The 25,977-nt window shown below is 37.5% G+C and overlaps 1 protein-coding gene across 5 annotated transcripts in view; it reads left to right on the top strand.

The window, feature by feature from the left end:
* The window catches only part of ENPP2 (ectonucleotide pyrophosphatase/phosphodiesterase 2), a 157,127-nt gene that overhangs the window by 128,666 nt on the left and 2,484 nt on the right, over nt 1-25,977 (top strand). For 3 of the 5 annotated variants that reach the window (XM_049773393.1, XM_049773391.1, XM_049773390.1), the window contains exons 20-25: nt 4,982-5,056; nt 6,372-6,508; nt 14,579-14,714; nt 15,390-15,467; nt 20,185-20,317; nt 23,790-23,946. In XM_049773393.1, the coding sequence (XP_049629350.1) occupies nt 4,982-5,056; nt 6,372-6,508; nt 14,579-14,714; nt 15,390-15,467; nt 20,185-20,317; nt 23,790-23,946 (716 nt within the window). The remainder of the gene's footprint in view (nt 1-4,981; nt 5,057-6,371; nt 6,509-14,578; nt 14,715-15,389; nt 15,468-20,184; nt 20,318-23,789; nt 23,947-25,977) is intronic. The other 2 variants (XM_049773395.1, XM_049773394.1) reach the window with 1 other exon arrangement.

Here is a 25,977-nt window from a genome sequence, read left to right as displayed (position 1 = left end):
TTTTTTACAGTGAACAATTATGATAATATAATTTTTAGTATAAAAGTTTGTCATAATAGGTTTATTAATTTTACCTAGATTTAAATATTTTAATTTTCTCTTTAGTTTTTTATCTATTTACTCTGCTATAAAAGTATTTTATATTTTATTAGTCAGGGTTGGTATTCATTGTAATTTAAAAAAGTTATAAGTAATTTTGATCCTGTGTATGTTTGGCTTATTATCACACACAATGAGAAATTAGTTGAGTTAGAAAAGTGATTTAAATAGACACAAGTGTTGTTAATTTAGAATCCAAAATAGATTAGGGCCCAAATGACTAAAGAAGGAATCTCTCTTGAATAGCTCTTTTTAGTTATGAAATGTTTCCCATTACTGTAATTTATTTATATATTTTTGGTTTTTTGGTCACACCTGATAGTGTTCAGGGGTTACTCCTGGCTCTACGCTCAGAAATCGCTCCTGGCAGACTCGGGGGACCATATGGGACACCAGGATTTGAACCACAATCCTTCTGCATGCAAGGCAAATGCCCTACCTCCATGCTATCTCTCTGGCCCCCTATTACTGTTATTTTTAAATGATATTAATTGTGCTAAAGGAAAAAGAGATATAGTGAACTTCTGTGTATGCATGTTTATGCATATATGTGTTTGAGAGATCTTGGAAGAAATAAAATAGTATAATTGTTTATAATTTTAGCAGGATTTAAGATGAATGGGATGTAAGACACTAAATTTTAATTAATCTTCAGATACTATTATTTCTTGAAGTATTATGTGTACTCTTCACTAATCTTTGACAACCACAAGAATATCAATGTTAACTTCAAGTTTTTTGGATCAAGGCTAATGGAAGTGTTTTATATATACCTGTAAATATTGAAGCATCCCAGTGAAATTTGAGGTTTTTGAGATTAAGTTATAGGTTCACAGATTTATAATGTATTGAGATGAGATTTGACTCTAATTCTAAATAATACTAAAACCCTTATGTGTGTTTTTATTTTTGGAAATGTTTCTCACTAAATGAGTTAGAAGGAAGAGAAAATATTAGGAAAGACTGTGCCTATGAACATTTGAAGTTCATTAAAACGCTTTGATACAAATTGTTGTAATTATCCTCTTAAAAGGCTTCGCTCAGGCATTGCTCACAATTGGGAGCAACTAGATCTGCTTTTCTATGTGCACTTCACTAGAATAACCTCATAAATGACCCCTTAGGAGACTTTCCCAAAAGCTAAAGAAAAGAAAAACCGACTAAAATGATGGAGGCTTAAATTCTGGGTTCTATATTGGTTAGCATAGTTGAAAGTAGAGATGAACAAAAGAGAAATCCTAGTCCTCATTAAATTATCTTATGTGGGGGTAAGGTAGAGAACTCATAGGACTGAAGTGCATTCTTGGCGTGCACTGGCCAACAGATTTAATCTTTGGCACTGCACAATCTCCTCAGCCATGCAATGGCTGGATTTAACTCTGGTGGCCTCCAATACCACTGGAGGAACTTGATGAGCATCCACCACCACCAAATATAAATTATCTTATTGTAAGATTTGGGCAATTGGCAAATGACTGTCTAGTGTTTTAAAGGCAATAATAAAAAAACAATAGCACACCAGAAGACTGACATGGTAATACATGATTGCAAAGCAAGGGAGGAGAAAGGAAGCAGGGAAAGGAAAGACCTTGGATTGAAATTTTGTGGTGAAATGTAAGAACATATTTTGTGGGAGTGAATATTTTTAAAAACAAGAGGAGAGATTTTCATGTGGTTCCCCAGTCAGCCAACTACTCTGTGGGAGTATGAATCAGAAGCTGAGGAGGGAAGAGAAACACAAACTCAATTTTGGATGATCAAATTTTGGAATACAAAAAGAATGAGCTCTGGGATAATCCATACCACTTTAAAAGGTTTGTCTCACAGTATTTTGCCAAATGTGGTATCTGAAGGAGAACCTTGGTACATGCCCAAAATGCCAGAGACAATTGTAAACAGGGCAGGAGTGGAGAGTGAGTGTCTGGTGTTCCATGAAGTAGAAACCCAACTTGAAAAGACAGGAAGCAAACTAGAGGTGTGTGAAGAAAATCAGGAGGAAAGCGCTTCAAGATCAGAGTCTTGCAGACTCATTTCCAAGAAGGCTGGTCTTGAGTTAAAAAACATATGTATTTAAAGGCTCAAGGATACTTCTGGGACTCCAGAAGAGATTGTTTGCTAATAGAAATTAAATGGATGGGAGTCGGAGCAATAGCAAAGCGGTAGGGTGTTTGCCTTGCATGTGGCTGACCCAGGACGGGCCTGGGTTTGATCCTCAGTGTCCCATATGGTCCCCCAAGCTAAGAGCTATTTCTGAGCACATAGCCAGGAGTAACCCTGAACATCACCGGGTGTGGCCCAAAAGCAAAACAAAACAAACAAACAAAAAAAAAAAGAAATTAAATGAATGGGACTGTAAAGATAGTACAGCAGGAATGGCACTTGCATTCACCTGACCTGTGTTCTATCCCCGGCATCCCATATGATCTCCCAAGCACTGCCAGGAACGATTCCTAAATACAGAGCCAAGAGTAACCTCTGAGCATAATGGGATGTAGCCCCAAAACAAAAGAAATGAAATGGCTGGCTTGCCTCACAACATTATAAAGACTAGCAGAATCAAGTTATGACCATAGGTCTGTAATTTTTTTGATACCCCAATGAACTGAAAGAGGGAATTGATTCTGATCCTTAGAGTTTGATAGGTCAGTGAACAGAGCATATACATGCAGGAAGCCTGGGTTTGGTCCCTGGTAGTTCCAGGAACAACTCTCACCTACTCAAACAAAACGAACAAGGAAGTCTGCATTGTTTTCTCAAATACAGTTTCACCTTTTAAAAATGGCTATTATGCTTCAAGAAGACCCAAAGAGATTCTTTGTACATACCAGGGAAGATACGAAACATACATTTTTTTTTTTTCTTTTTGGAAAGAAATTGAGTCCCTGCACCATAGAGAAGCTGAGCTGGGAAAATTTTCTGGGAAAATTTGAATCTTACCGTCTCTTTTTCCTTCTTATCTGTTGTTTTAATTTAAATTAAAGATTCCTAGAGTAGGTGTGGTGATAGTGAGGCCTTTCTCGGATTGGTCTGGCTCCTGCTTCCCCTAATCCCAAGAGTCTGAAAGCTGCAGGGTAACAGCCCAGAAACTCACAAAGCAGTCAGATGGAGTTCCAGAAGTCAACCAGCTTTATTTCACCGTCCTAATCTAACATATACATTTCCTCACATGGCTCTATGCTAAGCCTAGCAGCCACTTCTCTACTCCTTCTGGCTTTCTCAGCCTCAGTCTCCCTTTCAGCTGCTTTTTCAGACTTGCTGACTAACTCCCTTTGCTGATGCTACTGCTACTGCTTCCTTGATGATGCTCAATTGCTGATGCTGAATCTGATGCTGAATTTCTCTCTTGAATTCTCGCTATTGTTTCTCGCTTCTGCCTCTCTTCTCTCTCTAACTCTCCTTCTTAATCCCTCTCTCCACGCATGCAGACTCCTCTATCCGCCCATTCCAGGTGTGGGCAGTTCTGATCATTCAGGTGGGATAAATAAGAATTTGGGGGGGGGGATACTCACACTTATCACCCCTCTTTTATCACTTTTTTCGTATGGCCTTACCTTTATGATAAATTTATTACTACCATCTACTTTTACTTTATTGTTTTCTTTTATATTTTATTTGTTTTTGCTTGTTTGTTTTTGAGCCACACTTGGTGATGCTCATGGGTTATTTCTGGCTTTACACTCAGAATTATTCCTTGTAGTGCTTGGGACACCATATGAGATGCTGGGTTTTGAGCATGGGTCTCCATGTGCAAGGCAAATGTACTATCACCTTATCCCCATACCAGGTACTTTTAAATATGTAAAAAGGGGCTGGAGAGATAGCATGGATGTAGGGTGTTTGTCTTGCATGCAGAAGGACAGTGGTTCAAATCTTGGTATCCCATATGGTCCCCTGAACCTGCCAGGAGTGATTTCTGAGCATAGAGCCAGGAGTAACTCCTGAGCAATGCCAGGTGTGACCTAAAAACCAAAAAAAAAAAAAAAAAAAAAAAAAAAGTAAAGAGCACTGTTACCAAATATTCCAGGAATATAGACATAACCTAGTTTGTCCGATCATTCTGGCTTAGCTTCATAGGCTCTGTTAGGACTGTACTGGTAACACATCACACCCATTCTTGGTAGCATGAATGTTCCTGTCCATTGTTGAAGTCTCTGATATGTTTGCATTATAGTTCATATTAATTGTTCCATGTTTTTCTCTCACATTGAACTATTTTTTTTAAAGATAAGTACTCTAGCTTAATTTTTTATCCAGTATCTCTATTATGTAGCTTAAGTTCTAGCACAGAGTCAGTCAGTGTTTGATGAGGGATAATGCAGTATGAAAAATGAAAGGAGTAAATTAGCTTTTGAAAATTTTAAGGATATCACATGCATGATAACCAAGAGCTAGTAATATGATCGCAATCAGCTATTGCAAACCAATGAGTCTTTGTGGAATGGTGTGCTACCATTTTTTGGAGGGGTACTCAGGGCTTTTGGCTCAGTGCTCAGGGATCACCCAGGGAGAGACTCAGGGAGGAACCATATGGGATACCAGGGATCAACTTGGGTCAGCCTCATGCAAGGCAAGTACCCTACCTGCTGTACTATATCTCTGCTAACTTAAGAAATGCTAAAACATAGGGTGGTCTGGAGGGGAAGCTGGAGTTGGAGTCTATGGATGTACCTTGCTTAAGCTTATGACTTTTGATTGGTGACTGCTTTATTAAGTAGGAATATTACATGGAGAAATATGACTATATTTATATTGTTCTTTAATGAAATCAATTGGTTATTTCTAGATTTAGTTTTCTGCTTGGAGGAATGTGTCTGGTAAATGATAAACTTGAATAATAACTTTTAAATAGCTTCTCAAAGCATCTTGATACTTCTGCTTCCAGCTGAAACCAGGAAATACAGAGGCAGCAAAAATGAAAACAAGGAAAACGTTAATGGAAATTTTGAACCTAGAAAAGGTTTGGTTTGAGTATTGAAGGAAAGTCTGACTCGCCCCCAAGTACTACTGTTATGATTTGCTGGCTTTCAGTTTGTTCATTATGTTTATATAATATTAGCATATTATGTTCTAATTCTTAGGGGTGGGTTCCCCCAATTTGGCAGTTCACCCAAGGCTTCTACATTTACTGCAATGCTGAAGAAGCCAAACTTCCCAGGACAGGCTTGTGCTGTCACAATGAGGGCCACATTGCCTCAAATCAGCAGTTCTACTTGGGAGGGGTTTGCAAAGTTTTCTACCAAGAGTTTTCTTTGTTACTTTCACAGAATGGTAATACTTTAATTAAAGCAACATGTATACATAATTTAATAAGTGATTGCCAGAACTGATTTTTCTCTAATAAAAATACTAGTAAAACACATTTATCGAAAATGATTACTTAGGAAACTGAGAACTGCCAAAGCCTTTAACTAAATATTTCTGCTTGGTGGGACACTAGTCTTGAACAATCTATGGATGTTCTGACTCACTCTTATGCTGAATGCACCAAAGATCAAGTTCTAGTCACTTATTGTGGGTTTGGAATGAAGGTTTCAATACTCATCTCCCATCTCTTCTTCCTAAAGGTTTCAGACCTTGTAATTGCTTGCTTGTTTTTCCTGAGGAGAGCTATCTTATGCGGTCTGATTCTCATTCTGGGGGCTTACCTTTCTTTTGTAACCAGTTATCTCACCTCTTCCGTATTTAATGAACCTTCTTAAATACCCACTTATTTTATTTATACATGTTCTTTTAAGTTCTTACCTACAGAGTTTTCTCCATGCAACAAAGCTGCTTACTTTAAATGCTCATGACTGCTCACTTTTTTTATGCTGAGATAATGCACATTTGAGTTGCAGTTTGCAAATAATGATCAGAGTGCCTTCCTCTTAATTAAATCATTGGTTAATTTTGATGAGCCTTTCAGGGGTCAAATGAATACCTCCTACAAAAATGCCATCTTATTGGTTTTCAATTCAGCTGAATCATTTCCAAATATACTACAAACATAGGGGTTCCTTCTCTTATGGATTAGCATTATTTACCTCAATAAATGCATTAAAATGAGATAGCATTTATTCATAGCTATAATAATTATAAATCTTGACCCATGCTTAGGTGATCAGATAAACGACAAAAGTGTTAGGAAACCTAACTTGATTAAATTAAGGAGAAGGAGCTACATTAATAAGTTAGCAAACAAATTTGGACAACTTGATTCTCTTCTAGTATTTCTTTACTATTTAATATAAAATTTAATATGTATGTAACCTTGTTTGTTTTTTCTTTCCCAGAGAGACACCTCCTTTATGGACGGCCTGCAGTGCTTTATCGGACTAGATATAATATCTTATATCACACTGACTTTGAAAGTGGTTATAGTGAAATATTTCTAATGCCACTCTGGACATCATACACAATTTCCAAACAGGTTGGTGAGAAATTTGGGTTTATTATTTTTTTTTTTTAATTTTTTTTTTTTATTTAAACACCTTGATTACATACATGATTGTGTTTTGGTTTCAGTCATAAAAGGAACACCACCCATCACCAGTGCAACATTCCCATCACCCAAGTCCCAAATCACCCTCCTCCCCACCCAACCCCCGCCTGTACCCTAAACAGGCTCTACATTTCCCTCATACATTCTCAATATTAGGACAGTTCAAAATGTAGTTATTTCTCTAACTAAACTCATCACTCTTTGTGGTGAGCTTCCTGAGGTGAGCTGGAACTTCCAGCTCTTTTCTCTTTTGTGTCTGAAAATTATTATTACAAGGGTGTCTTTCATTTTTCTTAAAACCCATAGATGAGTGAGACCATTCTGCGTTTTTCTCTCTCTCTCTGACTTATTTCACTCAGCATAATAGATTCCATGTACATCCATGTATAGGAAAATTTCATGACTTCATCTCTCCTGACAGCTGCATAATATTCCATTGTGTATATGTACCACAGTTTCTTTAGCCATTCATCTGTTGAAGGGCATCTTGGTTGTTTCCAGAGTCTTGCTATGGTAAATAGAGCTGCAATGAATATAGGTGTAAGGAAGGGGTTTTTGTATTGTATTTTTGTGTTCCTAGGGTATATTCCTAGGAGTGGTATAGCTGGATCGTATGGGAGCTCGATTTCCAGTTTTTGGAGGAATCTCCATATCGCTTTCCATAAAGGTTGAACTAGACAGCATTCCCACCAGCAGTGGATAAGAGTTCCTTTCTCTCCACATCCCCGCCAACACTGTTTATTCTCATTCTTTGTGATGTGTGCCATTCTCTGGGGTGTGAGGTGGTATCTCATCGTTGTTTTGATTTGCATCTCCCTGATGATTAGTGATGTGGAACATTTTTTCATGTGTCTTTTGGCCATGCGTATTTCTTCTTTGTCAAAGTGTCTGTTCATTTCTTCTCCCCATTTTTTGATGGGGTTAGATGTTTTTTTCTTGTAAAGTTCTGTCAGTGCCTTGTATATTTTGGAGATTAGCCCCTTATCTGATGGGTATTGGGTGAATAGTTTCTCCCACTCAGTGGGTGGCTCTTGTATCCTGGGCACTATTTCCTTTGAGGTGCAGAAGCTTCTCAGCTTAATATATTCCCATCTGTTAATCTCTGCTTTCACTTGCTTGGAGAGTGCAGTTTCCTCCTTGAAGATGCCTGTAATGTCCTGTAGTGTTTTGCCTATGTGCTGTTCTATATATCTTATGGTTTTGGGGCTGATATCGAGGTCTTTAATCCATTTGGATTTTACCTTTGTACATGATGTTAGCTGGGGGTCTAAGTTTAATTTTTTGCAAGTGGCTATCCAATTGTGCCAACACCACTTGTTGAAGAGGCTTTCCCTGCTCCATTTAGGATTTCCTGCTCCTTTATCAAAAATTAGATGGTTGTATCTCTGGGGAACATTTTCTGAGTATTCAAGCCTATTCCACTGATCTGAGGACCTATCCTTATTCCAATACCATGCTGTTTTGATAACTGTTGCTTTGTAGTACAGTTTAAAGTTGGGAAAAGTAATTCCTCCCATATTCTTTTTCCCAATGATTGCTTTAGCTATTCGAGGGTGTTTATTGTTCCAAATGAATTTCAAAAGTGTCTGATCCACTTCTTTGAAGAATGTCATGGGTATCTTTAGAGGGATGGCATTAAATCTGTATAATGCCTTGGGGAGTATTGACATTTTGATGATGTTAATCCTGCCAATCCATGAGCAGGGTATGTGTTTCCATTTCCGTGTGTCCTCTCTTATTTCTTGGAGCAGAGTTTTATAGTTTTCTTTGTATAGGTCCTTCACATATTTAGTCAAGTTGATTCCAAGATATTTGAGTTTGTGTGGTACTATTGTGAATGGGGTTGTTTTCTTAATGTCCATTTCTTCTTTATTACTGTTGGTGTATAGAAAGGCCATTGATTTTTGTGTGTTAATTTTGTAGCCTGCCACCTTGCTATATGAGTCTATTGTTTCTAGAAGCTTTTTGATAGAGTCTTTAGGGTTTTCTAAGTAGAGTATCATGTCATCTGCAAACAGTGAGAGCTTGACTTCTTCCTTTCCTATCTGGATTCCCTTGATATCCTTTTCTTGCCTAATCGCTATAGCAAGTACTTCCAGTGCTATGTTGAATAGGAGTGGTGAGAGAGGACAGCCTTGTCTTGTGCCAGAATTTAGAGGGAAGGCTTTCAGTTTTTCTCCATTGAGGATAATATTTGCCACTGGCTTGTGGTAGATGGCCTTCACTATATTGAGAAAGGTTCCCTCCATTCCCATCTTGCTGAGAGTTTTGATCAAGAATGGGTGTTGGACCTTATCAAATGCTTTCTCTGCATCTATTGATATGATCATGTGGTTTTTATTTTTCTTGTTATTGATGTTGTGTATTATGTTGATAGATTTACGGATGTTAAACCAGCCTTGCATTCCTGGGATGAAACCTACTTGATCGTAGTGGATGATCTTCTTAATGAGGCATTGAATCCTATTTGCCAGGATTTTGTTGAGGATCTTTGCATCTGCATTCATCAGTGATATTGGTCTGTAATTTTCTTTTTTGGTAGCGTCTCTGTCTGGTTTAGGTATCAAGGTGATGTTGGCTTCATAAAAGCTATTTGGAAGTGTTTCTGTTTGTTCAATTTCATGAAAGAGTCTTGCCAAGATTGGCAGTAGTTCCTCTTGGAAAGTTTGATAGAATTCATTAGTGAATCCATCTGGACCTGGGCTTTTGTTTTTCGGCAGACATTTGATTACTGTTTTAATTTCATCAATGGTGATGGGGGTGTTTAGATATGCTACATCCTCTTCCTTCAACCGTGGAAGATTATAAGAGTCCAAGAATTTATCCATTTCTTCCAGGTTCTCATTTTTAGTGGCGTAGAGTTTTTCAAAGTAGTTTCTGATTACCCTTTGAATCTCTGTCATATCAGTAGTGATCTCTCCTTTTTCATTCCTGATACGAGTTATCAAGTTTCTCTCTCTCTCTTTCTTTGTTAGGTTTGCCAGTGGTCTATCAATCTTGTTTATTTTTTCAAAGAACCAACTTCTGCTTTCGTTGATCTTTCGGATTGTTTTTTGAGTTTCCACTTCGTTGATTTCTGCTCTCAGCTTTGTTATTTCCTTCTGTCTTCCTGTTCTTGGGTCCTTTTGTTGAGCATTTTCTAGTTCTATTAGCTGTGTCATTAAGCTACTCAGGTAAGCTCCTTCTTCCTTCCTGATGTGTGCTTGCAAAGCTATAAATTTTCCTCTCAGTACTGCTTTTGCTGTGTCCCATAAGTTCTGAGAGTTTGTGTCTTTATTGTCATTTGTTTCCAGGAACCTTTTTATTTCCTCCTTGATTTCATCTCGGACCCACTGGTTATTGAGCATGAGGCTGTTTAACTTCCAGGTGTTAAAGTGTTTCTTCTGAGTCCCTTTGGAGTTCACAAATAATTTCAGAGCCTTGTGGTCAGCGAAGGTAGCCTGCAAAATTTCTATCCTCTTGATCTTATGGAGGTATGTTTTATGTGCCAGCATGTAGTCTATCCTGGAGAATGTCCCATGTACATTGGAGAAGAATGTGTATCCAGGTTTCTGGGGATGGAGTGTCCTATATATATCCACTAGGCCTCTTTCTTCCATTTCTCTCCTCAGGTCTAGTATATTCTTGTTGGGTTTCAGTCTGGTTGACCTGTCCAGTGTTGACAAAGCCGTGTTTAGGTCCCCCACAATTATTGTGTTGTTGTTGATATTATTTTTCAGATTTGTCAGCAGTTGTATTAAATATTTTGCTGGCCCCTCATTCGGTGCATATATGTTTAGGAGAGTGAATTCTTCCTGCTCTACGTACCCCTTGATTAATATAAAATGTCCGTCTTTGTCCCTTACAACCTTCCTGAGTATAAAGTTTGCATTATCTGATATTAGTATGGCCACTCCAGCTTTTTTATGGGTGTTGTTTGCTTGGATAACTTTTCTCCAGCCTTTTATTTTGAGTCTATGTTTGTTCTGACTATTCAGGTGCGTTTCTTGTAGGCAGCAGAAGGTTGGATTGAGTTTTTTGATCCATTTAGCCACTCTGTGTCTCTTAACTGGTGCATTTAGTCCATTGACGTTGAGAGAAAGAATTGTCCTGGGATTTAACGCCATCTTTATTTCAAAATTTGGTGTGTCTTTTGGGTAGTCTTGTCTTAGATTAGGTCTTTCAGTTTTTCTCTTAAGACTGGTTTTGTGTCTGTGAAGTTTCTGAGCTGTTTTTTGTCTGTGAAACCATGTATTCTTCCATCAAACCGGAAAGTGAGTTTTGCTGGGTATAGTATTCTGGGTGAAGCATTCATTTCATTCAGTCTTGTCACAATATCCCACCACTGCTTTCTGGCATTGAGCGTTTCTGGTGACAGGTCTGCTGTAAATCTCAGGGAAGCTTGCTTGAACATGATTTCCCCTTTTGATCTTGCTGTTTTCAGAATTCTGTCTCTATCTGTGGGATTTGTCATTGTGACTAGGATGTGTCTTGGGGTGGTTTTTCTGGGGTCTCTTTTGGTTGGTACTCTTCGGGCATGCAGGATTTGATCACATATATTCTTTAGCTCTGGGAGTTTCTCTTTAATGATGTTCTTGACCATTGATTCTTCCTGGAAATTTTCTTCCTGGGTCTCTGGGACTCCAATGATTCTTAAGTTGTTTCTGTTGATCTTATCATAGACTTCTATTTTCGTCTGTTCCCATTCTTTGACTAATTTTTCCATTGTCTGCTCATTTGCTTTAAGTTTTTTGTCCAATCTCTCCTGCTGTATGGAATTGTTATGTATCTCATCTTCCACAGCACCAAGTCTATTCTCAGCTTCTGATACCCTGTCCCAGAGCTTATCCATTTTGTCATTCACTTCGTTTACTGAGTTTTTCAGGCCTGTTAGTTGACATGTTATTTCAGTTTGGAGTTTTGTCATTTCTGCCTTCATATTTTCTTGGTTCTTATTAGTGTTCTGTTCAACTCGATCCATGGTTTCTTGGAGTCTGTTGAGCACCTTCCATATTGCTAGTCTAAAGTCCTTATCTGAGAGGTTGATTAGTTGTTCAGTCATTATCTGGTCCTCAGAATTGTCATCTTCATTCTCTATGTCTGATGCTGGCCTGCGCTGTTTCCCCATTGTCACATTTGTATTGTGGGTTTTTCTACGTGTTGTAGTGGTATTCATTGTCTATATGATGTAGGCAGCACACTCCTCTGGCTCCTCCCTTTCTGGATGGGCTGACTTGCCTCTAAGGGAGGGGAGTCCTCCGTGGATGAAGCCTCACACTGGGTCAAATCTTAGGCCCGAGCATGTAACAGAGAAGACAGTCCAGAGAGAAATGTTTGCTTCTGTGATATAGCGCCGTTCTTAGTGTGATTTTTCCTTCTTGTTGCAATGGAGTTCTTTCCTTAGAAAGAGTGCACGGCCGCGTAGCGAAGCGGAGCGGCCGTGCTCCTCTGAGCCTCTTTTTGCCCCACTCGCAAGAGTTTCACGCAAGAGGACAGTAGACAGACATAGACAGGTCACACTCACAGTCTTTCACAGCTGAGCCCCACTGGGCCGGTGTACTTTCGCGGATTTTCCCCGCCTGGTGTCACACACAGGGAGCCAGCTTTTGCAAAGGATAGCCGGCTTTTTTTCGGGTTTATTATTTTTATGTTATAACATTCCTTACTCCCATCTTATGGTTGCTTATTTAATACTAAGTCTTGTCTTTGAAAAGTCTTAATTTTTTTCTGATAAAAAACAAAACGTTTGTATGAAATACAATATATGTTGAGCTAAACTTTTGTTCAATGCTCTGAAAGCCTCATGGCAACATATGAATGATGAATGGATCATACTTTCAGTGCTCTTTGTTCTGTTTGTTTTTGACCTGTAGTTGTAGAAACCAACATGGCTTGCTCATTACAATATTTTCTAGAGCAGTTTCAGGTTTGTAGCAAAATGGAGGGGAGTTCCCATCTGTCATATCTCTATCCCCACTGTCAATACCGTAATTCTTTTTTTTTTTTAATCTTGATGACCCAAGCAATACTCAAGGGCCTAGTAGATTCTCCTAAAGTTCTCAGTCAAACATTCCATAGTTTAATGCCAAGAACCAAGGGCAAGATACTGCTTGAACTTCACAGTTCTTGGGATTTCTCAAGTCAGCCTGGTGTTGTTCAGGCTTCTCAGGGGGTTCATTCTGTAGTGCTTAGGGGAATATGTGGTATACCACTCTAACTATTTTACTGTCTCTCTGGGTTCCATATTGCTTTCTATTTCTGGCATGGATCAGAGGTCCAGATCTGGCAAAGAAAGCACATTGCCTACTATACTCTTTTCAACTTCACATATGTATAATTATAATATATAAATATATAATTTTGTATTTTATATATTATATTTCTAGATGATTTATATATTTGTATATTACACTTATATATAAATATATAAACATTTATATACATATATACTTATTTATTGTTTTTTGGGGGGTGGTCACACCTGTGTTCAGAAATTGCTTTTGGTGCAGTACTGATTCACTCCTGGCAGAAGTTGGGGTATTAAATGAGGTACTGGGGTGAACCTCATTTAGCTACCTACTATAATAGCACCCACATTTCTTTTCTTAATAAATATTTTTGTTGTTGTTTTGTTTTTGAGCCACATCCAGTGACACTCAGGGGTTACTGCTGGCTATGTGCTCAGAAATTGCTCCTGGCTTGGGGGACCATTTGGGATACCAGAGGATCAAACTGCATTTTGTCCTAGGTTAGCGCATACAAGGCAGATGCCCTACTGTTTGCACCACTGCTCCGGTCCCTCTTAATAAAGATTTTATTTTATTTTTTAATAATATTTTTATTTTAGTACCATGATTACAAACATGTTTGTAATTGGATTTTAGTAATAAAAAAAGAACATCTCCCCCTTCACAAGTCTTCCCACCATCAATGCTTCCCATCATTCTTCTCCCCCATCCTTTGCCTGTTTCTGAGACAGGCATTTTATTTCTCTTACTCACTATCATTGTCATGATAGTTGTTAGTGTAGTTATTTCTCTAACTGCACTTACCACTATTGTAGTAAACTTCTTTTCTTTTCTTTTCTTTTTTTTTCTTTTTTTTTTTTTTGTGTGTGTGTGTTTTTGGGCCACATCCGATGATGCTCAGGGGTTAATCTTGGCTATGCACTCAGAAATCGCTCCTGGCTTGGAGAATCATATGGGATACCAGGGAGTGAACCGAGGTCTGTCCTGGATCAGCCTCATGAAAGGCAAACGTTCTACTGCTGCACTATCACTCCGGCCCCAAAGCTTCTTTTATTTATAAAGACTTTATGTTGGAGTTTAGCTTTGATCAAGATGAGACTGAATATTGAAATTTTTAATTCTAGTAATTAGAAAAATTTATTTTGCAGTTGAATTATAGTCTAACCTTCTGAATAGAAACCAATAGTTCCACATTCTCATACAGAACTTCTTATTAAACCATGTCTATGTATATGCACTTTTACATAATACAATGCATACATATGCTTTGTTTTTATAGGAGTGTATCTATATCATTTCTCAGAATGCTTTTTATTTTGTTTTTGAGGTCACGCCCAGCAGTGCCCAGGAGTTACTACCAGCATGTTTCTTGAAGACTATCTCTGGTGACGCCAGGGATTGGCTTAGGGCCTCCAACATGCAAACCATTTTCTCTAACCCTCTGAACTATCTTCCTGGCCCTAGAATGTTATTTTTCAAGCTGTGTTCCTTGAAATTATATTCATTATTTTAACAGTAGGATTTCTGCTTTGGATGGTATTGTTTCACTTAGGACTTTGCTAAGTTTTCTGCTGAACAAAAAGAGTTTGAAAATTATATATAGACTTACTATATTTGAAGCAGCCTCTTTTTTTTTTTAAGAATCAAAAGTAGCAGAATATGAACTATAGTAAAAGCTAGAGGGATTTTAATTCTGACTGTCTATAACCAGTCAGTCTGGCTACGATGTTTTGCAATATCATTACTGATTTACCTCCTATGCAATATGCAGGCTGAGATCTCTGGCATCACTGAACACCTAACCAATTGCATCCGGCCCGATGTTCGTGTTTCTCCCAGCTTCAGTCAGAACTGTTTAGCCTACAAAAATGATAAACAGATGTCCTATGGATTCCTCTTCCCCCCTTGTAAGTTGTAGAGTTTCAGAAGCTGACCATTCTAAAGAGATGCTGTTTGTGGAATCTGGAATGTTTCATTCAATATTTAGGATTTTAGTACCAATGTTAAATTTAAAAAATTGCTCAAAAGAGTAAGTAGATGAATATTTATGGAATCTTCAAAATTACTTATAATCCTTCAAAATTAGAGCATAGATATTTTATTCTCACATTTTATTCTCCAGGAGAATTCTAAAGTGTAAGAGTTAAACTTGTGTTCCTTCAAGCATCATTAAATGGGAATGAAAGAAAAAGAATAAATCAGTAAGACATTAATCATTTAAACACTTCTACAGAGGTAATTTCTTAAGAGGACATACAGCTCTTTAGTGGTTTTTTATTACCTTGATGACATAATAAGACTCAAGTTATGCAGTAAAATAAAGGAATTTATTTACAGAATATTTAGCAGATTCAAAAGTAAATGACAAAAAAAACACTATACTTTTTTTGAGAAATACCTTTTTGAGTGAAGAAAAGAAATTGAGTAAGGAAAAGATAGGAATGCTAAATAAATAAGGGAATAAATAGTAATGAATGGTATATCTATTTAGTTCATGCTATTTGGAACAATTAAGATGATTTTTCTTTACTTGAGATTGACTCTGCTAAATAATAGGTATGACTTGTTTTTCTAATGTTTAGATCTGAGTTCTTCACCTGAAGCTAAATATGATGCACTCCTTGTGACCAATATGGTACCAATGTATCCTGCCTTTAAACGTAAGTTTGATAATTTTCCTTGAAAATTATGATTGATCAAATGAAATAGTGCAAAATTTACCTCTTTATCTTTTCTGTCTCTATGATTTTAATAAAAATAACTTTCATGTGTTTAGTCCTTATATTTTTGAAGACCTTTTTACTCTCAATTACTAATTCAGAAGATAAATCAGCAAGTGAGGCAGGGTATGCAGGTTGTTTATCCCTTTTTAAAATAGAACTTCAAAAGAAATGACCCAGACCATGAATGGCAGAAAAAAGAAGCCAAGTTAATTGGTGTTTTTCCATCCTCATCTTACGTTCTTTTTGTTTTAATGCTTATTAAATTTGTAGATAAAAAATGATTTTCTCTGTCTTTTGGAGGTCACTTGACATACAATAGCATCTATATGTCTCCTTTTCAGTAATGATGATGATCTATTTTGAATGTTGATCCTGAAACCCAGAAGCATCAACATATTTGATTCTGATATGATTTTTTTAGGGCTGTGAAAATTATTTTAATTTCCTTGAACATTCATACTTTCTTTATACATGGTAAATTTTTGTGGATGATAAAGATGCTATTAATAATATAGTTATATGCTAGAGAGATAGCATGGAGGTAGGGCATTTGCCTTGCATGCAGAAGGATGGTGGTTTGAATCCCAGCATCCCATATGTTCCCCTGAGCCTGCCAGGAGCGATTTCTGAGCGTAGAGCCAGGAGGAACTCCTGAGTGCTGCCAGGTGTGACCTAAAAACCAATAATAACAACAATAATAATATAGTTATGCTAATCCTTGGCCCCAAAATTGAATTATGGTTCTTGGAATGTAATTATTAGCTGTGTGATATTTGAAATGTCATTTAACCTGTCATTTGTAAAAATCACAAGAATTGATTGTATGACATTTATTGCTGGTATAGATATATTGTTAATTTGGATTTAATTGTCCAATAGATGAAACTATTTAATTTGTTATAGAAATCGGATTTAATTTCTTATCAGAATACACCCACCAGTTTCATCTACCCACTCATCCATTTCTGCTTTTTGTTGTTTTGGTTTTTTTCTTTTTTTTTTCCCCTTTCTTTTTTTAAACATTGTGATTACAAACATAATTGTAGTTTGGCTTCAGTCACCAGTGCAGCATACCCACCACCAATGCCCCCCAACTCCCTCCTCCCCCGTCTCCTGCCTGTATTTGAGACAGACATTAACATTGTCATGGTGGTTGTTAGTGTAGTTATTTTTCTAACTGTACTCACCACTCTTTAACATGAAAACAGATTTTATTTGGCGTTTCTAGTGAAGTGGGGAGCTGGAGGAGAGAATTGGAGGTGCTTTCCCAAAGGTAGAGAGAGCCCCAGTACATATCCCTGCAATAAAGTATGAAAGTACCATACCATCTCGAGGCAAGATGTGGGTGATATGTGTGCAGGCGCCATGGGCGTGGCCTTACAACACCTACGTGCACTGCCATTTCTGTTTTAAAACCTAGAGAAATGTGTCTTTTGTTTCCTTTTAATTCATTAACAGCAAACAAACCTATATACTGTAGGATAGGTCTAAAAGGAAGCACTTTTATTCAGTTCTGTCAGGAATCTGCCTTCCACCTTAGGCCAAGCAGGAACAACTCTGGCTAAACACGGTTTTTTTTTTTTTTTTTCTGAAGATTGGGTTTAATAGGGAAAAGTCAGGATAGAGAAGTCGCAGGCCTTGCTGCAGAAACCGCTAGTCCAGACAGCAGTCCTTCCAGCGAAGCCATTCGGGAAATCCAATCAGTGTCCAGGAGATACAGACGGGAGAAAACGCCAAGAGAACCAGCCCCTGATGCACTGCAGCTGGGGATTTGTATAGACCTACGCAATTAGTCTAAACGACTTAATAGGGATTTCTATTTAACACATTTCTTCGTGCTTAAAGGGACTAAACCCCTTGTAAGGGAGTGTAACCCAAGACAGTTCTTTTGGCAAAAAGCATTTTAAGAGTCTCAGAGCTGAAATAAAACCTAGGTAAGAACAATTTATTGTGGAGTGTCTGTCCTACAGGGACACACTTTTCAAGTTTGTCTTGGTGGAAAATCAACATAATTTAGAGGGGAAAATGTTTATTTGATGCCCTTGGTAGTAAATGAGTGTTTATTCAATGGTAATTGGTATGAGTGACATTTTTCTTTTTTTGTTTGTTTTTTGTCTTGTTTTGTTTTGGGGTCACACTCAGCAGCACTCAGGAGTTACTCCTGGCTCTACGCTCAGAAATCGCTCCTGGCAGGCCCGAGGAACCATATGGGATGCCGGGATTCAAACCACTGTCATTCTGCATGCAAGGCAAATGCCCTACCTCCATGCTTTCTCTCCGGCCCCAAGAGTGACATTTTTCTTTTTTTTAAATATATATTTTTATTTAAGTAACATGATCATATTGGGTTACAGTCATAACCAGAACAACCCCCCTTCTCCAGTGCAACATTACCCCCTCACCCCTTCCCATCCCCTGCCTGTATTCGAGACAGGCATTCTACTACAGTAATTTGTTTTTAAGTTCAGTAAGTTGTATTTTTTTCCTTAAAGGATAAGAGTAAAAAAATATAATAAAGTTGTGATAGTGGCAATCGCCAATGTTTGCATAGGTCCAGAAAAATGGAGAAAATGGAAAAAAAAATCCTTGACCTGATTACAAAAAGGCCTCACCCCAGAAGTTTTTTTGGCATAAGACAGACTCTGGGTTCCAGGCATACCAGTCTATCCAACTCCAGTCATTCTCAAGGTCCCGATGAAACTTTTTCACACTTTAGCTATTGTTGGTATCAGACTCTTATATTTAAAGACTCTGGATTCTGTGCATTTCTTTCATCGATGTCAGGCTAATGTGGAGCATCCTCTAGTTTCAGCATATCATTAAATGTGGAGCGATCTGCCCTGCATGCAGACTGTTGCTGAGTCGCCTGGGTGTTGGGAGCAAGAGTGACGTTTTTCTAATTTGTTCTAAGGTCAATAGAACTCAGAACTCCAAATAGATTCATTTTTTATGCTACTATAGGGAACTCAACTTCATTTAATTTTTGCAAATCAAAGTTCCAGGATTTTCTTATATTTTAATGCCTTTTCCGGCAAGTAACAATAAAAGGAACACAAAATACCACATTGCGACTGGCATACAAAAGCCATTTGCCAGAAATCTTGCTGTTCTTCACTGAGAAAATGGTTTTTTGCACAAGCACCATTTCTTTGGAGTTGGCCTCTTGACTGTTATTTCTTTCTTACTCTGCCCATCCAAATTCTGTGCTGAAGTCAACACTTGAACTTCTCTCTGACTGTACATTACTTATTGCAGGTACCTTGTCCTTCCTTATTTGGAGTAGAATATAGGGAGGTATAAAGAATGGTTGAAAACTAAGGAAAATGGCAGGAGATATTTCAAAAGAGGAGAAGCAGAGATGAATATGGCATACTCTTAGGAAGACTAGAGATTGGTTTGATCAAACCAAACATTTCAGAACTAACTCATTGTTTTTCCTTTCCTGTTTTCTATTCTTTTATTCTACCTTTTTCCTCTTTCATTCTGCTCCTTTGATATCCTTCTAATTGGGTGTTCTGTGAGTTGGAGTAAGGTGGAGTTAAAGAAGTTCTTTATTGAGTGATAGTATAGCAGGCAAGGATACAGATTGAGTTACAATGAAGTAAAATTTTTTATGGTAGTTCACTGCAGTGTCTAATAACTTAGATGAAAGGGGCCAAAGTTGATAATACAGTGAGTAAGGTATCTAGATGCCTTGTACATGATTGACTTGAGTTTGATTCCTGGCATTGTACATGATTCCTAAGGCACTTCCAGGAGTGATTCCTATGCTCAGTGTCTAGAGTAAGACCTGAGCACTGCCAGAATAGCTCCAAAACAAACTAATACAAAATAACTTAAATGAAATGATACAGTGAATATGGTGGAAAGAATAAGATAAGATTTGAATCATTGGGATGCTTTACTTTTATTTTACTAAAATGGTTATTGTAGTTTAATTAATATGGTTACAGTAGTATTATCTCTGGTTTGATATGTTTTAGAGGTTGCATGGATAGGTCATGATCACACAAAGTAAGGAGAAATGTCAGATTGACTCAGAGTTTTGAGTGAATATCTGGGTAAGAAATAGGGCATCATCTACAATGAAGTGAAGTGTTAGAGCAGAAAATATTTGGAAGGAAATTGAAGAATTCTGTCTGGATATTTGAAGTTTTTTGCTAGACACAGTTATTAGGTATATAACTAGATGATGAGATAGTTAGATGGATAAATTGGAGCTGGTGTAAGTCAGGGCTAGAAAAATTAATTTATGAGTTGACATCTACGAGATTGTAGGGTTAAGGTTAAGGTCTTTTTTCCCACAAATTCTTATAAACATTGTACTTTCTCTTTTGTGCATATTCCTCCTTTTCCCTAAATGTTCTGTTTTCATCTCTTTGCCAAGAAACACCTCCTTTATATCTCATCCAGACTCAGTAACCACCTCATTTTCATATCCTTTTCTGATTTATTGGGGTAGCCTACCCAATTTATCTTCTTTTTTATTTCCTGGTTCATTCATGAATGACACATATAAGGTTCAAATGGCTTTAATGGGTTCCCTTTCATCAATCCCAATAAATCTATTTTCATTTTTACTGAATGCATTGTATAGAACATCACCAAAGCAAGAAGTTTTATTCATGAAAACCTCCCTTTTCTCTTTGCACAGGAGTGTGGAATTATTTCCAAAGGGTATTGGTGAAGAAATATGCTTCAGAAAGAAATGGAGTCAATGTAATAAGCGGGCCTATTTTTGACTATGACTATGATGGATTGCATGATACACAGGAGAAAATCAGACAGTAAGCTTTTCATTTCCATTTTGTCATCTTAAATTCTAGATATAATTCATGGCTATTTAAAAATGTTCATTCGGGGGTCAGAGCAATAGCACAGCAGATAGGGCTTTTGCCTTGCTTGCAGCTGACCCAAATGATTCTAGGCATCTCATATGGTCCCCCAAGCCTGCCAGGGGTAATTTCCAGGTGCAGAGCCAGTAGTAACCCCTGATCCAGTGAGTGTGGCCCCCCCCAAAAAAAAACAAAAAAAAGTTTATCTGTTACCTAATAATTATTACCCTTTAAGTCTTTTGTTTTTTAAGTTTTGCTGAGACTTCCTTAATTCTTTTGGTCCTTTGACTCAAACATGGTATCAAAGGTTGAAGTGGACTTGTTTGTGATGAGTATGCTTGGTTTTTATTAAATGAAAGAACAATTTAAAAAGCTACTTGCAAGTAATTTATTCTTTAATAATTGTGTTAGAAACATAATAGTTTCACCTCTCTTTTTTCTGATAGATATTTGAAATTCCCTAGATATTTGGAGTCAGTGCATCTTAGTAGAAATCTAGTTTCTATCCCGACCCATAATCTTGAGGGTTGTAAAGAAACAGGTTCTGTTTATTCATAAGAAGTTTAGAAGCTGAAGAGAAGCCATCAAAATATAAATAAAACAGTAATAAGACATCACTTAATTTTATACATGAGTGAAACAATTAAAATCTGATAGCTTGGGGCCGGAGAGATAGCATGGAGGTAAGGTGTTTGCCTTTCATACAGGTCATCGGTTTGAATCCTGGCATCCCATATGGTCTCCCGAGCCGGCCAGGAGCGATTTCTGAGCGTGAAGCCAGGAGTAACCCCTGAGCGCTGCCCAGTGTGACCCAAAAACCAAAAATCTGATAACTTAATCATAACTTACAGAGAGAATGAATGATTAATTCTTTAACAGATAATTAATAAAATGTAAGCTATTTTACTCCCTTTATAGTCTTTCACATGAGAATTTTATCTCACTATAATACTTTTATTGCTGATCATAGTTATAGTTTTAAGTCCAGATTTTATTGCAATTCAATTCAGTATTCAATTGCGATTTCAGTATTTTGAAAATAATTGAATTTAGCATAATAGTAAGAGAAAAGAAATTGTGAATTTCTGTACTCTACTTTACTATATATAGTTTTTTGGTGGGAAAGGGGGTTGTCCACACCTGATGGTACTCAGGCATTAGTTCTTGCTCTGTACTCAGGAATTCTTCTGTCAGGCTCAGGGGACTGTATCAGGTACTGGGGATTAAATCCAAGTTGGCTGCATGCAAGACAAATTCAAAAACCTCCATTTCTACTCAGTACTATTTGTCCAGTCTCCCAAAATACATATTTAATCTTTAAGGTCATTCACAATACTCAGTCCTTTGTACTCCCTTTAGTAAATTGTTCTCTGCACCAACTAGGGCCAATTGTATCTTGAAAGGTTTGTTGTTCTACCTCCATTGTCTCTGGTCTCTTTCATTCAGCTCTGTGAAAGTTAACTTCCTGAAACATACATCTCAGCAGAATAGTACTTAGCATAGTAACATCTAATGGAACATTACTGCTCAAACAATAATATGCAAATAATAATAATAACAATAATAATAAACCCAATTACGAACATGTTTGTAACCATGGTGCTTAAATAAACTATTTTAAAAAAACAATAATATGCAAACACTACAGCCTTCTGAATTTAAATTTTTTTTTGTTTTTTTGTTTTTTTGTTTTTGTTTTTGGGCCACACCTGGCGGTGCTCAGGGGTTACTCCTGGCTGTCTGCCCAGAAATAGCTCCTGGCAGGCACGGGGGACCATATGGGACACCGGGATTCGAACCAACCACCTTTGGTCCTGGATCGGCTGCTTGCAAGGCAAACACCGCTGTGCTATCTCTCCGGGCCCTGAATTTAATTTTTAATGCCACCCACAACCTCCATTTCTACTTCTATAATTTATTTATCAAGTTCTGCATCCTAATATTGATTCAAGATGCTTCCTTTGTCTAGAATATCTTTTCTACTTAATGACATGGGACATATTAATTAATCAGACAATTTATTGAGAAAGTGAGAGAAAGACAATCGTCATACAATTTCACTTATATGTGGTATACAGAGAATTCAAACAATTAAATGAACTAAATAAACCAAAAAGTAAGCTTTTAGACCAAATGACTGGTTACCAGAAAGGAGGGAAGCAAGTAAAAGGTAAAGAAGTCAACTGTACAATGAAGTAGAAAATTGAATTTTGTTTGTTTTGGGGACACACCTGCCAGTGCTCAAGGGTTACTCCTGGCTCTGTGCTCAGAAGTTGCTCCTGTCAGGCTCAGGGTTCACATGGAATGCCGAGGATCAAACCTGGGTTCGTTCAGGATTGGCCACATGCAAGGCAAATGCCCTACCGCTGTGCTATCATTCTGGCCCCAATAATTATATTTTTTTAAATTTTTTTAGAGAATTATATTTTAATGACAAATTTAATGTAGCCTCTGCAGACATTGATTTATATTATATTATATATTATATATTATATTATATTATGCACACTAGAAATGTGTAATTCTTGGGGGTGGGAGAAAAAAAAAGAAATGTGTAATTCTCAAAGGTTTACTTTAACAAAAATTACTTAAAAATTTATTTTTAATAATGAATCACTTGTTTTACCTCATATATCTATGTCTTTCTACAAACTGAGAAAAGAAAATGTGGATGGGCCCAGGGGCCAAGTGGTCTCAGGTACATTGGGTGGCAAAAAAAAAAGGTCAGATCTAAATACCCAAGCCAAAGTTAATGACAATAGAATCAAGAAAACCAAACTATAACAAGATAAATACAAAAGACATCTCTTACACTAGTAGTCCAAGGAGCTAAGGGTGGAGGTATGGGATGCATGCTGATAACTATGTGGAGGAAGGCCAACGCAGGTGATAGGAATGGCCCTAATTCACTGTCATTATATGCCTGAAATACAACTATGAAATACTTGTAATTCACAATGGTTTCAATACAAAATAAATAAATAAATAAATAAATAAATAAATAAATAAATAAATAAATAAATGGGCTGAGAACATAAAAAACAAGTTTATGTTCAAACCAGACTAGAACTAAGAAGTGAAAAGTGATTCATATGAGTGGGAATTAATTTTTTTTATTTTATTTTATTAAAACCATTGTGATCTACAGAGTCCTTCATAGTTGAATTTCAGATATACAAGGAGTCAGAGCCCTTGCCACACCAGTGTTAACCTCCCTCTACCCATAGACCCAGAGTGTATCCTATTCACCTCCCTTTGCTCCCTGGCCTGCCAGTATAACAGTTCCCTCAAAGTGTAGATTATTAAAGTTTAAGTCAGGAGGAAATTAATTTTAATGCCATAGTCAATTTGCTTTGGTGGCCATTTAATAAGGGAAGTTTCTCTTTTTGTGTTAACTGTCAGTTTATTTTACCTCACTGTTCAGGTACGTGGAAGGCAGCTCCATTCCTGTTCCTACCCACTACTATAGCATCATCAGCAGCTGCCTAGATTTTACTCAGCCTGCGGACAGGTGTGACGGCCCTCTCTCTGTCTCCTCATTCATTCTTCCTCATCGAGCTGACAATGAGGAGAGCTGCAATGTAAGTTCAAAGTCACCTTCCTTTTGAATTTGCTTACACACTGCATCAAATTAATTGACTTAGGACACACTTTTTATAAAATATTTTGGACCAGACAATTAAGTGAAATAAACAAAGGACTCATAACTTGACTCAAAACTTGGTAACTTTGGTTTCATATAAGAGTAGGCTCGGATATAAGGTTCTACAATTGTGTTTGTTATCTTAAAGAGGTTCCTAAATGTTTTTAGTTTTTACAAAAGATGTGGAGTTGGAGCAATAGCACAGTGATTGGGTGTTTCCCTTGCACATGGCAGAGTCAGCTTTGACCCCCAGCATTCCATATGATTCCCTGAGCCTCCCTGGAGTGAATTTTGAGCACAGGCTAGAACTGAAACCGAGTGACACCAGGTATGCCCACCCCCCAAAAAAAAACCCATATAATTGCACTGGAAAGAGGAAAAGTTGCAAGATTTTAATAATGGTTAAAACTAGAATGAGAAATTATGTCTTTTTCTCCACTACTGTGGGTTATTTTTGAAAATTTTCATATGAACCTTTCAGAAGAAAGACATACGAAAAAATATACACCACATATGTCAGATATATTTGCTGCTAGTGATGAGGGCAGATGTTGTAGACCATCCTTCCTTTTTTTTTTTTTTTTGGTTTTTGGGTTACACCCAGCACCGCTCAGGGGTTACTCGTGGCTTTATGCTCAGAAATAACTCCTGGCAAGCTCTGGGGACCATATGCCAGGATTTGAACCACTGTCCTTTTGCATGCAAGGCAAACAAACGCCTTACCTCCATGCTATCTCTCCGGCCCCAGACCATCCCTTCTTAAATGACATAGATCCAGTCACTTAATGATATATGGGACAGTGAAACATTTTTAAAAGTCACAGCAGAGGGGGCCAGAGAGATAGCATGGAGGTAGGGCATTTGCCTTGCATGTAGAAGGACGGTGGTTCGAATCCTGGCATTCCATATGATCTCCCGAGCCTGCCAGGATCGATTTCTGAGCATAGAGCCGGGAGTAACCCCTGAGCGCTGCTGGGTGTGACCCAAAAACAAAAACAAAAAAGTCACAGCAGATAAACAGGAATTATCCTGTGTGTTCTTGACCTTGTATTTATGATACTCACTCAAAACCAAATCACATAATTCCTTTAGGTCACTTATGTGATATTGACTAATTTTTTGGGGGGGTGGGGGAGCACACCCATCCATGCTCATATCAGATTTTATTCTTGTTCTGATCTCAAGTATCACTCTTGAGAGGATTCAGGGACAATGTAAAGTACTGGGGATGGAACCTAAGTTGGCTGCCTATCCTTTGTACTATCACTCCTGTCCTGGCAGATCATTTCTTAAGGCAAAAAGCATGGTTTTTCTTGAATTCTTGTAATTTCATGGTCATTATTTAATTTAATTTTAAACAGCTTAGGAAAATAAAAAATGGTCAGACCTGGGGCCGGAGCAGTAATGCAGTGGTAGGGCACTTGCCTTGCACATGGCTGACCCAGGATGGAAGAAGTCCATCCTGAGTGTCACGGGGTATGGCTCAATAACCAAAAAAATAAAAAGGTCAGAGCTAAATACCTAACCCAAAGTCAATGACAATAGAATTAAGAGACTCAAACTACAACAAACTATACACAAAAGGGATCTGTTAAACTTGCAGTCCAAGGGGCTAAGGATGGAGGTCTGGGGTGCATGCTGGAACTCTGGTGGAGGTAGGTCAACACAGGTGGTGGGAATGGCCCTAATTCACTGTCACTGTGTGCCTAAAATACAACTGTGAAAAACCTATAATTCACATTGGTCTCAATAAAAGTGATTAAAAATAAAACAAAAAACAAACCAACCAAAAAACACTTTGTGTTCCTCTACACATTCATATAAGTGCACTTAAGATAGAAAAATTAGATTTACTGCTGGGGCATAGTCATGTAAGTAAGCTGGATATGAAAAAAATTCCCCCAAGTACTTTGTATTTACACCATGGGGGGTCCTGACCTCTTTGGAGACCTCCTGTGTTGTTAATTAT

The sequence above is a fragment of the Suncus etruscus genome, chromosome 5, assembly GCF_024139225.1.
Source record: "Suncus etruscus isolate mSunEtr1 chromosome 5, mSunEtr1.pri.cur, whole genome shotgun sequence".
Classification (NCBI taxonomy): domain Eukaryota; kingdom Metazoa; phylum Chordata; class Mammalia; order Eulipotyphla; family Soricidae; genus Suncus; species Suncus etruscus.
The sequence above is the reverse complement of the archived record's forward strand: the minus strand, read 5'-3'. Positions and strand labels throughout refer to the sequence as shown.